Source organism: Lucilia sericata, unplaced genomic scaffold (assembly GCF_015586225.1).
Source record: "Lucilia sericata isolate MDLA Ls3-8-SP2 unplaced genomic scaffold, ASM1558622v1 Contig000109F_arrow, whole genome shotgun sequence".
In the NCBI taxonomy this organism is placed as follows: Eukaryota; Metazoa; Arthropoda; class Insecta; order Diptera; family Calliphoridae; genus Lucilia; species Lucilia sericata.
In genome coordinates this window covers 202,501-216,505 of record NW_023994141.1, presented here as the reverse complement: position 1 = coordinate 216,505, position 14,005 = coordinate 202,501, and the positions used below count along the sequence as shown (strand labels likewise).

The following is a 14,005-nucleotide window of genomic DNA, read 5'->3' as shown; positions in this document are numbered from 1 at the left end:
ATTCTTCGATTTCATTGTTATTTAAGGATCGGTAACCGTCCTGTTACAAATATTAGTGACCGAAAAGTCTCCACCCAGTTAACAATAAAACAATTTTATTTCTTTATACGTTTAATTGGAAAAATGTTCTAATTTATTTGAAATATTTTTATTGTTTTATTTAAATATTTATTTAAAACTAAAAACTAGAGTTATATTTTTTACTTTTTTTTTTATTTGTAACATTTATGTAGTTATTATTTTGTTTAAACTAAAAGAAAACGTAATGTTTTTGTGTAAATATTTATGTTTTATCGTTTTTTTTTTTTTTATTATTTCTTCTAGGTAGTTTAATTTTTGTTTCTTTTAATTTAATCTAAGTTAAAAATATTTATGTATAATAATAACATGTTTTCCTTTTTTGTGGTTTTTATATATATTTTTTTCTTGTTTCAAAAAAATGTTAAATGCAAAATCGTTTTTAATATTTTTTGTCGAAAATAAAATCTATCTTTAATAGAGAGAGTTTAGAGTTATAGAGATTTTTCTTGGTTTTTGTTTGTTTGATTTTTTTTATATCCTTAAAAACTAATTATTGTTTTCATTTTCAATTCATAAAATGTTTTTTTTTTTTTGTTTTAATTTTTTGGTTATAAAGTTTTTTTAATTTTGTTTTATTTTTCTTGTGTAATAAATAATTTTTAGAATTCTGAGTTTGATTGTTTTCTTTCCGGAAGAGAGGAAATAAAATCAGACATAAATAAATTCTATTATTGCACATGGACACACGTACTTACAAAATATTCTGTTTTAAACATTTTATTGTTTTCAAAAATTCTTATTAAGGATAAAATTTAGAAAAAAAAACTACACTGAGAATATCATATGTTTAGGATTGGGTTTAATATTATAACAGCTATAATATATAATCAGATATGTTGTGGTAGATGAAAATCGGTTTAATTAAAATTTTAATTTTATTTCCAATCCTTGAATTATTTTGATCGTAAGATTATTTATTATTAAAAATGTTTAAGAATGTGTCTTAATCCTTTACAAGATCTTACATCTATTCAATAGTTTTAGGCTTTTGAATTCATTTAGCCGCCATTAGTTTATGTTATTTTCGATTCTTTAGCGAATCATAGCGATTCCTTAAACAAACGAAAGAACTGGTTCCTGTAAATCACTTTAAAAATTCTTTAGATATAGAAAAAAAAACGAAGTCTCAAGTTTTCATTAAAAAATCTTAATTTATACTGAAAGCTCTTTGGAATCATAACAATATAGCAAAAAGGATTTCTGGAAGTAATGATAGCAGCACTATGTTGTCATTTAAAGGGTTTATATTTGCAGTCGTCCCAGAATCAGCTGATGATAATCATATTTTTATAAAATTTACGTATATTAAATTTTTTTAAATAATATTTCAAAATAACGACTCAATAGTTTTTTTTTTTAATTTATTATATATTTTGTTCGTGTGTGTATTTTCTCAGTCTATAACTACTTTACAATTATTTAGTTAAATATATTAAAAAAATTATTATCTAAAACTTAAAATAATAAACCGAACTAAGTCCTATTTACTTCATAACTGGTTATATTTTATGGTAAAAAATATTTAACCGATAAACTATAACCGGAGCTTGAGTTAGTAAGACTAGTTAGTTAAACTAAAGTAAAAATAAAAAAGTTTCTTATTTTTGTCATTAAGTAAATCGTATTTAATAGTTACATATTCGTAAATAAACTCGTATTAGCAACAGATTTTCCAAAATAATTTTACATTAAACCCAGATCGTAGTTTTATACCAAGACCCTTGTTTTAACATCTGTTTGCCCAGTTAGTCTTACTGAAAGTTTTTATTCTGATATGCTTAAGTGTTTAATAATGATATATAAACTACATATACATACATATGTACGTATGTTAATTTTTTTATGTTATAAATTTTTAAACAGAAAAATATTTGTTTTTTTTAAAAAGTCAATTATATTGTCAAATTGTTATTTGGTTTACGTGTTTTCTTTTTTTTAATTTTCTCTAAGTGTAAATTTAAAGAAAAAATCTTTGTTACTTTGGAGTTTTAGTATCTATTTTGATATCGATTGCGAGTATAATATGGACTATTAATAACTAATTGATTTTCATTGAAATCATTATAATCATCGGTCTCCTGGGATTCATCTTCCTTGTATATCGATTTTAAGGAACCTGGAAATGGTGTTACCATTTCTGAACTATAAGATGTAGGATCTTCATCACTATTTTCGAAAGGATCCACAGCCACATAAGAGGCAGAGAAACCTTTCATGACAATAGTGCTATCGGTTTTGAAACGCACCAGCAAAGAGTCCGTTAGAGAGATAATGTCCTGAGGTATCTGTAACAATACAAATCGAAAACAATTAGTTTTTGTATATAGAGTTTAAAAGCTTTTGAACTTACTATATTTCCACAATATTGTCCATACATGGGTCCACTGGTATCCTCCATGCCCGAAAATACTTGCACATAATCGTAGGTACAATTTTCACTATTCTCCAAATCGAAGGTTAGGAATATCAGTTGTACATTGCTGCTGGGAGGCGCTTGTATTGTCCATTCACAATCCATATTAATATCATAGTTATGGTTGCCGAAACGTGAGTGTGAGTAGAATTGTTGCACTTGACTTGTGGCCCTTAAATAGCCGCCGCAAGCTGGAAGAGGAGCCAGAATGAAATTTAAAATTTTGAAATGATATTTAAAGAAACAAGAAAATATCTTGATTATATGATATGTGGTGCCATCTCTGGTAAAATTTTTACTTTTAACAATTAAACATATCTTCAGTGCTACATATCGCATAATTGCTTAGGTGTTGGAATTGAAATTAACAAAGACACAAACAAGTAATATATAAATTTAAAATTGCAACTTACATGTCGAATGTACGGCTGTAAAACCACTGTGTTGTTTATTCTTGTCTGTCTTGAGAACCATATAAAGTTGATTTGTCGATGAAGATATAGGATAGGGTATTTTTTCTCCACAGAAACGACCCAAGAGGGAACTACTCTCAGAATCACCGTCGTAGATGGCAACATTGTCGTAGGAACATTCCTGGAAAGATAAAAACATATAAAACTTTTTTCAATAAAAAGTTTCAAGTTCCAACTGATTTTTCAATAATGTATTTTCCCAACGCTCTTGACTTTCATTTACATTCGATCAAGAATCATAAAAAATCTTAATACTTGAAATGATTTCAAATCTTTTCGAAAGATCGAAGGTGTTTAAAAAAATATCAATTAAAAAGTTTTTTCCAAATCCCTTACCTGATGTGATTCCACTTTAAACTCATTGAAAATCAACTTGATACGATGACCCGGAGTAGTCGAGAAATGCCAGACACAATCAGCATTAGGTGGATACAAATCGGGATAATTGGGACTGTAAATAGTGCCAAATGGAGCAGAAATTTCATGTTTACACTCTCCCTCCTTACAGTCGTGACCATTTTCATGCAACGAATAACCATTGTGGCAAGAACATATATACGAGCCAATTGTATTACGGCATTCATGTTGACAACCACCATTATTAATAGAACATTCATCGATATCGGTAAAGAAAACAGCCGCAAAACCAGATCTCTGTATAGACTTATCCGAATGGAATTCCACACGCAAAGCATTACCTTCCGAAGTTGCAGTGGGTGGTATTGAACTGCCACAATAAGTGCCTATCTTCTTCAAACGATTCTCACTCATTTTCGAATAAATGGTCACTTTGTCATAACCACATTCCGACTGATGGTGAGTGGCACCTTCCAAATCGAAATGGGTGAAATTTAAAGAGATTTTATGTTTCGGCTGAGCTATAATTTCCCATATACAATCCTTTAACACGGGATAGGTATCAGGGAAGGAGGGTGAGGTAATGGTGCCATTGGGATATTCTATAACTCCACCACAGGCATCCTCACAATGTTTCTTATCACTGTGCAGTTCGTAGCCAATATGACAGCTGCATTCATAGCCACCCAAAGTATTAATACACTCATGTTCACATCCATGATTTTGGGTTTCACACTCATCCACCTCCTTCATGAAAGTGGCCGAGAAGCCGGGCTTTTGTACTGAGGTATCGGAAACAAATTTAACATACATGGTGTCACCGGTGGATCTAGCAATTATTAGATAAGATGAGTGTTAGTTTTTGTTTAGGATTAAGATTAATTATTTAGTTGTTTTACTTACTTCATATTGGGTGGTGGCTTGTAACCACAAAATACTCCTATTAAGGGTGATTCTTGTGTGGGTCCGTCTCTTACTTCCACAAAGTCATATACACAACTATCATGATTTTCTACTTCAAAGGACTGGAATTTTAAGGCCACCTGATAACCCTTGGGCACTGTTATTTTCCATACACACTCCTTATTGGGTAGATAATCTAAAGGGTAGTTAGGTGACTCTAAACGTCCCTCGTTATCATCTATAGAAAGTTCTCCACCACAAACAACTGAAAAGAGATGATAAAATATATAGATATGTTGATAACTTTCAATAAAAATTTGAGTTCTAATAGTTGTTTTTTAAAATCAAAACTTAGTTCTTGAAACTTTTAAGAAAACTCTAGAACCTTCATTACTCTCGACCGATGTTAGTTTATTTAGAATATTAAACTTGATACTCTTTGTGGGACCAATGATCTATGAACGATATCACGATCGATGAAATACATTTTTTTCATGGATATGATAGGTTTCAGAATCTTATAGATCCATTATGGATTCTTAACCAAATCACACATGAATGTAAAATCTTCCATCAGATTGGACAAGCTTCAGTCAATCGATACAGAAAAGACAGAGAGATATTCTTGGGTCCTAATGAAAATCGTAATAGTTCCTTTAAAGATGTGATCAAATATCTCACAGAACTAAAATCCCTTAATCAATCGGGCATGAATCCATTCATCTCTAAAAGATTAAATACTTGATCAGTAGAGGAATACTAAAAAATATAGTTGGATTCAAGTTACTAAGTTGTAATACTGACAGATATGCCAAGTCAAGTCATTAATTTATAGAAAAAATACCAAGAGATTCTTTTTGGTCTCCGACAGGTCGAATTCTTGATTAACGGAAGACCACCGAGATATAGATTTGTGCTGTTTCGATACTTTCAATGATATTAGCATTTTCAGTACCGACAAAGTCTGAATCAATTTCAATTTTTCAAGCTACTTGTACCTTTTGTTATCCTTTTCTTAAATGAACTAAATTTGCGACTTTCTGTAACTTCGACCAACTTTTTGACCCTTTTGGAACAATATCACTATTTAACCGATTTTCAATAAAAATTCCAAATATTTGCTTGCAGATCTATTCAAAATCATCTAGTATTATACTCATATCTCCGATATTTATTGATCGTTTTTACGGTTTTAAATAGAAAAATTCTCGAAAGTTATATATCTGTTGTTGGCTCGATAAAATATTAAAGAAGTTATTTTCTCAATATATTTTCAATTGATCATGGACCAGTTGATCGTTTGGTATTAAAAATGGGCCGGAATTGTGATCATATCTCCAATATTTATGAACCGTTTTTAAGGTTTTAAATACAAAAATGATCGAAAACATATATGATTTAGATCTCGATTGTGTGGCCTCCGGTAGGATAGTGGTTAGTGTTCTAGTCTGGTAGACCGGAGGTGGTGGGTTCGATTCCCACCTGAGGCACTAGTTAAGGAGCGCACAACAGGCCCGATAGAGGCCTAGGTGTATTTCTTCGGATTTGATGTATATACATCCTCCTTTCAAAACTAACTAGATCTCGATTACAAACTGAACCACTAACTTATATATACCCTTCTGACGAAGGTGAATTACTTTAGGGTGATTTTTTTCCTAAAAAAAATAGTAACTGAATTCTTGATCAGTAGAGAGGAGACACACAATTTCATTTATGTTCATTCACACAGATTAACGATGAAAATAGCCATTTTAAGTGTAACAAACTAAAAGTATGTTGGGAAAGTGCTTAAAACTGTTCAAAGTAAAATAACAATGAGTCCCCTTATATTATCCTGACAAATCCTTACCAACCACACATTACTTTCTACCACTTTATTTTAGTATTTCCTTGAAAGCAACACGTTAAGCTCTAAAAGAAAATCCCCTTTAATGCACTTAAAAGCAAAACTTCTTTATTGAACAAAAACTTCCATTACACAGGTTTATATCCTTCTATGTATAACTACAATACTAAGTTGCTGCAGTTGTTATTCTTACCCTCAAATTCAGCTTTAAAACCACGATGACCCTCAGTGCGATGAGTATTTACATAAGTCAATAACATGCGGCTGGAAACGGTTGTTAGAATTTCACTATTAACTTTGCCACAAAAACGAGCAATCAATGGAGATTTGTGCCAATAGCCATCACGAACTTCTAAATAATCTGATTGGCAGTTTAGCGATTTGAAAATGTTCTACAATAAAACAGATAGACAGAAATAGAAGGAAATTAAAAAAAAAAACGCACAGTTAAAAGCGTAACAAAAGTTTTAGCTGCAAGTAAAAGTGTTAATATCACCGACAGTGTGGGTTTGTGTGTATGTGTGTGTGTTTTAAAATAATTAATAGACAATTTTCATTGTGAACATACCAAATTTTCCAATTTCAAAACCACTCGTTCACCATGTGTGGCCGTTATACGCCATTCACAATGTTCGGTTTCATTTGTTAGAGCACCAGCTGTATAGTACGAAGGACTGGCAAATATTCCTGTATTCTCTTGGAATGTGCGACCACATTTCGGACATCTATACAATAAATTAGCCTGTGCAATATCACCCGCACTCAGACGCAAACGTTGCCCAATTTCCGGTCTCTTCTTACCCTTCACCTCTATGGGTAAAATGGTGTCTAGATATGTGCCCTTAGAGAAAGTATTGCGTGCATAGTGCATAATCGAATCATAATCATAGGCCATACCCAATGAATCCACCTCGTCTGGTGTTAATTTATTAAAGTTATAATCTTGTCCCTTCATAATATTGTTGTGTTCAATGATAACATGGTTGCCACGATCCGGACGCGTATGTTCGTGCCAAAAGCCAACAACATGACCCAATTCATGAACAACAATGCCAAATTTATCACAATTGCGACCAATCGAAATGGCCTGTGGACCATTGCCACGCTTGCCAACAAACGAACAGCAACTGTAAACATTTGCATAAAGAATTTCCAAAAAAAAACATCAGAATACAGAAAATAATGAAACAGAAACATAAACATAAAATTTGTAAATTGTATTGAAATGCCATTGTCCAACACTTTAAACGGAGTGTAAATTTGATAAAAGGACACACACATTATAACCCAGCAAACATTCTAAATATTACGAAACTGAAAGTTTTCTCAAATGTTATCATTTGAAATTATAGCTTCCTTAATAATTGTGAAACCTATTTTATAAAAATGTTTGCTGGGTTATAAAGTGTGACAATTATATGTATGTCTGTCTGTCTCCTTGCTTGTTGTGGCAATTGTAATTTACACATTGTTAACTTACCCACAGCCACGTATAGTGAAAACAATATAATTGGGATGATTTTCTGGTTCTCGTTCCACAAACTTAATACAAGTCGAATTTTCCCAATGTCTCATGGCTTGTTTAAATAAAGCCTTATGCAGACCACTAAAATTACCATCAATTTCATAGGGTATCACACCAAAATCCCATACCCTTTCCTTTTTAGCCGTTACAGCTCTGGGCAAGCGACGATGTTCACGTACAAAACTAAATTCACTGCAAATAGAGAAAAAATAAAATTAATATTCTCATTGTGTTTAGGTTTTTATTAAGCACTCACTCCTCTTCCGGTTCGGCTTCATAAGCTGGTACTATATCTAGGGGTTTATCATAGTCTTCATCGTTAAAGTTGTCTGAAACTTTGGAATATCTCATTTCATTGTTGGAGGTTTCATTTTCCATATGCGACATATTGCTAAATTTCTCATTATAAAATGCAGGTGTCTCGATATGATGATGATTTTGTTGCTGCTGCTTTTTATTTTGTCTTGATCTGCCCACTGGCCGGTTGAGTTCTTCTTTTAATTTCTCTAATTTTGAATTGTACTCTGCGCGATGATGGTGACCATAACTGCGCCTGTATTTAAAGGGAGGAATAGAGAAGAAAATTTATGTAAAAATCTGACTTCTATTAAAACCGAAAATATATATTAAAAGAGAAAATTTCTAAAACTTTCTATTAAAAGAGAAATTTCCGAAAAAAAATTCTATTAAAAGAAAATTTTTCGAAAAATGTTCTATTAAAAGAGATTTCCTATTTAAAGAGATAAATCCGAAAATTAAAGAGAAATTTCCGAAAAATTTCTTTCAATTTCCAACAAAATTTCTATTATAGAGCCATTTCCGAAAAATTTCTATTATAGAGGCATTTCCGAAAACTTTCTATTAAAGATAAGTTCAGAAAATTTTATATAAAAAGAGAAATTTTCTAAAATTATTAAAAGAGAAATTTTCGAAAATGTTAAAAAACTTTTCATTTAAAGAGAAATTTCCAAAAATTGTCTATCAAAAGAGAAACTTCCAAAAATTTTCTATCAAAAGAGAAATTTCCCAAAATTTTCTATCAAAAGTGAAATTTTCTATTAATAGAGAATGTTCCGAAAATTTTCTATTAATAGAGAAAGTTCCGAAAATTTTCTATTAATAGAGAAATTTCCGAAAATTTTCTATAAAAAGAGATAAAAAGAGAAATTTCCGAAAATTTTCTATAAAAAGAGAAATTTCCGAAAATTTTCTATAAAAAGAGAAATTTCCGAAAATTTTCTATAAAAGAGAAATTTCCGAAAATTTTCTATAAAAAGAGAAATTTCCGAAAATTTTCTATAAAAAGAGAAATTTCCGAAAATTTTCTATAAAAAGAGAAATTTCCGAAAATTTTCTATAAAAAGAGAAATTTCCGAAAATGTTCTATTAAAAGAGAAATTTCCGAAAATGTTCTATAAAAAGAGAAATTTCCGAAAATGTTCTATAAAAAGAGAAATTTCCGAAAATGTTCTATAAAAAGAGAAATTTCCGAAAATGTTCTATAAAAAGAGAAATTTCCGAAAATTTTCTATAAGAAAAGAAATTTCCGAAAATTTTCTATAAAAAGATAAATTTTATTATAAAAAGAGAAATTTCCGAAAATTTTCTATCAAAAGAGAAATTTCCGAAAATTTTCTATCAAAAGAGAAATTTCCAAAAATTTTCTATCAAAAGAGAAATTTCCGAAAATTTTCTATCAAAAGAGAAATTTCCAAAAATTTTCTATCAAAAGAGAAATATCCGAAAATTTTCTATCAAAAGAGAAATTTCCGAAAATTTTCTATCAAAAGAGAAATTTCCAAAAATTTTCTATTAAAAGAGAAATTTCCAAAAATTTTGCTATAAAAAGAGAAATTTCCCAAAAATTTTCTGTTAAAAGAGAAATTTTCGAAAATTTTCTGTTAAAAGAGAAATTTTCGAAAATGTTCAAGAAATTTCCAAAAATTTTCTTCTAAATAGAAAATTTTAAAAGAAATTCAATAAATATATATAAGGAGAATTTAATTAGAAATAAAATCACCACTCACCTATGTTTCCTCCCCCTACGATGTCTACGCTTAACAATCGTGCTGCTGCCCTTAATCTCTTGAATTTCATCCAATTTCATGCCATTACCACCAGCATTACTATAGACATTAGGCAAAGTTGATCTCTGTGACGGCAGCGAGGTGGGCAATATAACAACTTTACGTTCCGATACAAAATTATTACCCGTATCCAGTTCAATATCTTTGGTATTCGATTGTATTTTACGTTGATCGACATTACGATTACCCAAGCCAATCGATGATTTATTATATTTTTCCTCTTCGCTTTGAGACTTTTCCTTAGCCAATAGGTTAAAGTCGAATTTTTCTCCAGAGGTATTAAATGTTTTGTCTAAAGCTCCCTTATCGGGAGTATTTTGTTCTATTGGTAAATGTTTTTTCGTTTCCATTACAATGGGATATTTGCGTGAGGATAAAGTTTGTTCTTCTGAGGAAATGACTTCGTTTTTTAAATTAATGGAGGGATAATTGCTGGAGGGTTTAATTAATTCATTGGCAGACTAAGTGTATACAAAAAAAGGAATTAAAAATTTTGAATTACAAATTTTTTATTGAATAATAAATTTTTGTTTGTAGAAATTTACCTGCATTAGATCATTATCCAAATCCGGCTTATTGCTAGGCAATTTAGTTTTTCTTCTTATGATATCCGTGAGACCTTCTTCTTCCACTTGCAGGCCCTCATGATACACCTCCTGTTTTAAAATCTCCATTTCCTTTTGAAACGTTTCATTGTATTTCATAACTGGCTCTTTCATAGGAGCATCACCTTGTGGTAGCTCTTCCCAAGCTTGAGTACTAGCCACTATAGGATAACCCTCAGCATCATATTCCACATCGGGTAAAGCTATATCACCCATAAAACCACCTAAAATACAAATTATTAAGTAGAAACCAAACATTAATATTGTTTAAATAAATCAACGTGTTTTAAATTTGTTTTTATTTGATTTTAATTTATAGTTTTATATACACATACATTACTATATTATAATATATATATGTGTATATGTTAATGTATTTATATATTTATCTATCACATTCTATACAATCTTTATATACATTCATCAGCTGACAACATGTTTATTATAATTAACCATTTTCATTTTGTTATTTCCTCCCAATCGACAGCATTTTTCAATTAAATATTATAATAAATTTAATATCAAATGTAAATAAATATACGCACTTAAATATACAAATACATATGTACGTATGTATGTAGATACACACACAAATACAGATGTGTGCTCCAATTATTTGCCGGAAAACAAATATTTATCCTTTTTATGAACAAAAAAATTTGCATAATAACACTTTCAACTTAATTATAAGGTAATTATATTTTATGTATGAATGTATTTATTCTCAGTCAGTATTCAGCTTTTATATAAATCTATATAAAGTAATAATTTTATTCTGATAATAATAGTGCAGTGAAAGTAAGGAGTAGTAGGAATTGGGTACTTGATAGATTATTCCTTAGATTCAGATATAAGGACTCTTCACACTTGAGAAAGTCCAGTGATTCTTTTCGTAGGAAGTTATGATCGAAAGAGACAAAACACTTAAAAAATAAATAAGGAGGAGTTTAGAATGGAAACAGGTCGTTTCCCGTAGGCCAATTCAACCTAAAATTCTGTATTCTAGGACAGTTGCTTGATCGTCTCTAGTTCCTCTTCATCTTCACATAACCTGCAATAAATCGATATATTACTTTCCCACTTACTTTCCCCTAATTGAAAAATGACCTCTTAGGATGCCTGTCAGAATCCTTAGACTGCGCTTATTTTGTCCTAAACGTATCTTGGTAGCCCTCATGACAAGTGTTGACAATAGGGCCTTAGAATTTGCATTCTACTATTCGAGCACTGATGATGTCACAGAGTCTCTCGAATATTAATCTATAATAATGCCATATGAGTGGTTTCACTATCTTTTCCCTGTCAACTAAATCAAGGTTCGATTGACTATAGGTTTCGGATAACATTTTGGACTCTCAATCGCCCTGTTAACTAAGACTAGCTTTGGCTTTTGGGTTTTCAGCCAAGTTATAGATAAGGTTATATGAAAATTTCAGGTTTTATGCAGAACATGCTATTGAGATAATCCTTTTATTATTCCTCCTTAATTTGGTCTATAGTTTTATTCATTTAATCACACAGAGAGCCATCCTTCTAATAAATTTAATTATATTCGTTATAAAGATTGCAATAACCCCTTTTAGCCATATTTGAGACGTTATAATAGCGCAAAGGCATCTTTATTTAAAAAAACTTGTTACGTTGTCTAAGAGTCCAATTGGTCGACTCTAAAATAAAGGTTGAGCCTCTGTTATATCTTCTTTCTATTTCGAGATATTATAACCCAAAGTTTCAAGAGAAGATATCACAGCTCAGATTAAGCTTTCTGATGACACAACAAAAAAAGGGAGTTTTTGTAATCTTTATGACATGATAACTGGAAAACTTGATTTAGCACAGCTCAATAATCCCTTATAAAAGTATATTGCAGTCTCTGGATTTTAAATATTTTAAAATTTTGTTGACCTATGTTAACTGGCTCAGTATCAAGAACATGTCACTAACGAATATAATTAAATTTATTAAAAGTATCGGATACTGTTCTATGTGAGAACTTTATGCCGAGTTTAAGGACTCGATGTTGCGAAAACTTGATGAGATATAGAAATTCTGAAATTTCGGATTCGGATTCAATCCTAGAGATATGTATACTTTAGTCTTCGGATTAAAAATTTGTTGGCCTGTGCAATGAAAGGCATATAACAAAATATCTCTCTCTTGTAGAGTGGAGCAGTCATAAAATTGGATTCTTAATCGTCTAAAAACATCTCCTATAAGTAGATCATACGTCTAATCCAACAATGCTTAGTAGGTAAGCCTATGAGAAGCATTTCGAATTCACGCGTGCCCTGGAACCCAAATTAATTCCGCAGAGTATTTGTCTATGTTGTGACAGAGAGTGATTGTTTATTGCGGCCGTACCAAGAGACCAAGCTTTTCTAAAACACAAATTCGATAAGGATTCGTTTACTTAAACTGTTAGAGAATTGCAACAGGTAATAACACATAGTTTTTCTTTTCTCAATTATCATTCTTTTGAAATCAGTAGAAATTTAAATCTTATAAACAGTAGCAGATTTTATCAACACTAGTGTAAATACTTCTCATTTTGTCTGTCTACCCGTAGGTGTGAGTGATGAAATAAATTTCACTTTAATACAAAATATTTAATAATATGTATTTAATCGTAAATTATTAATGAAACGAATATGTTTATTGTGCTTTAAAAGATCTGTTTTAATACGTTAAAGATTTGGGAAACAGCGAATAGATTATTTCAATTAAAACTGCTTTGGCCAAAGATAGCTATATCAGAGATAGCTATATCAATCGAAAATTGTTATCAGACGTAATGGTCTTTAACTCTGTCATATATGTAAGTATTGTTGATAAACAAATTTCGAAATATTCGTAGTAATACATACTTGTCAGAATGTCATGTTGCAATTGAAAACTGCATTAAATTAAAGATATTAAATTGCAAATTTTATTAAATTCACTAAAAATTAAATTTAAGGTTAAAATAAAAATTAACATTTAAATCTTTTAGTTTAACCTACTGACATAGTTGGTTTCCTGTTTATGTTTAATCCTTAAAAGTGACAGCAATTTCCTTATTCATTCATTCGTACGCTTTTGATTTCTTTTTTTGTCTTTCTGTCTTTTTTTTTACACAAAACCTTTAACTCTTAGTTTAATGAATTTATTCACACATACTTAAACATACACACATATGCATGTAAATAAAATTATATGAAAATGTGAAAAACTTTTACAGAAACACATCTATCTGCGAAAATATACAAAACGTCACCAATGTAAGGCTTAAATTGCAGACGATCATTAAGAGTTTTTTTGCTATAGTTTCATTATAATATTTTTTCTCTTTTATAAATGCAAACCAAACGAGCCGTAATTTAACCAGTTAATAGCTGTAGGTAGGAGGGTATTAAGGGCTTTCATTTATCAACAGAGAGGGACCTAAAAGTTAAAGAATCAATCCAAAAGTATAACCAATTATTTTTCGAGTCAACAGTTTGGCCTAAAGACTATAGGTTCGATAGAACGATTTTAAGCAAATAATGTTCGACGATCTACTATGAAAAACACTAGATTAAATTAATTAAAATTACCGAAAATCTCAAAAAACCCATTTTAATACATAAGAACACTCACCAAATTCTCCTTAACAACCATCATGACAATTACCTAAAGGATGTGCAAAAAAGAATGTAAACGTATTGGTAGATTTGTCACACATTTATAAGATGTC

The 14,005-nt window shown here is 30.3% G+C and overlaps 1 protein-coding gene across 1 annotated transcript in view; it reads right to left on the bottom strand.

Annotated features, from left to right (window-relative positions):
• Positions 1 to 1,428: 1,428 nt before the first annotated feature.
• LOC119600263 (dorsal-ventral patterning protein tolloid) overlaps positions 1,429 to 14,005 on the bottom strand; it is a 67,342-nt gene continuing 54,765 nt past the window's right edge. Inside the window, exons 3-13 of the mRNA XM_037950384.1 lie at positions 10,234 to 10,517; positions 9,629 to 10,149; positions 7,858 to 8,154; positions 7,557 to 7,793; positions 6,645 to 7,203; positions 6,270 to 6,468; positions 4,228 to 4,492; positions 3,304 to 4,153; positions 2,908 to 3,088; positions 2,432 to 2,685; positions 1,429 to 2,366 (exon numbers count right to left, since the gene is read on the bottom strand). Of these exons, the coding sequence (XP_037806312.1) occupies positions 2,070 to 2,366; positions 2,432 to 2,685; positions 2,908 to 3,088; positions 3,304 to 4,153; positions 4,228 to 4,492; positions 6,270 to 6,468; positions 6,645 to 7,203; positions 7,557 to 7,793; positions 7,858 to 8,154; positions 9,629 to 10,149; positions 10,234 to 10,517 (3,944 nt within the window). The 3' untranslated portion in view covers positions 1,429 to 2,069. The remainder of the gene's footprint in view (positions 2,367 to 2,431; positions 2,686 to 2,907; positions 3,089 to 3,303; positions 4,154 to 4,227; positions 4,493 to 6,269; positions 6,469 to 6,644; positions 7,204 to 7,556; positions 7,794 to 7,857; positions 8,155 to 9,628; positions 10,150 to 10,233; positions 10,518 to 14,005) is intronic.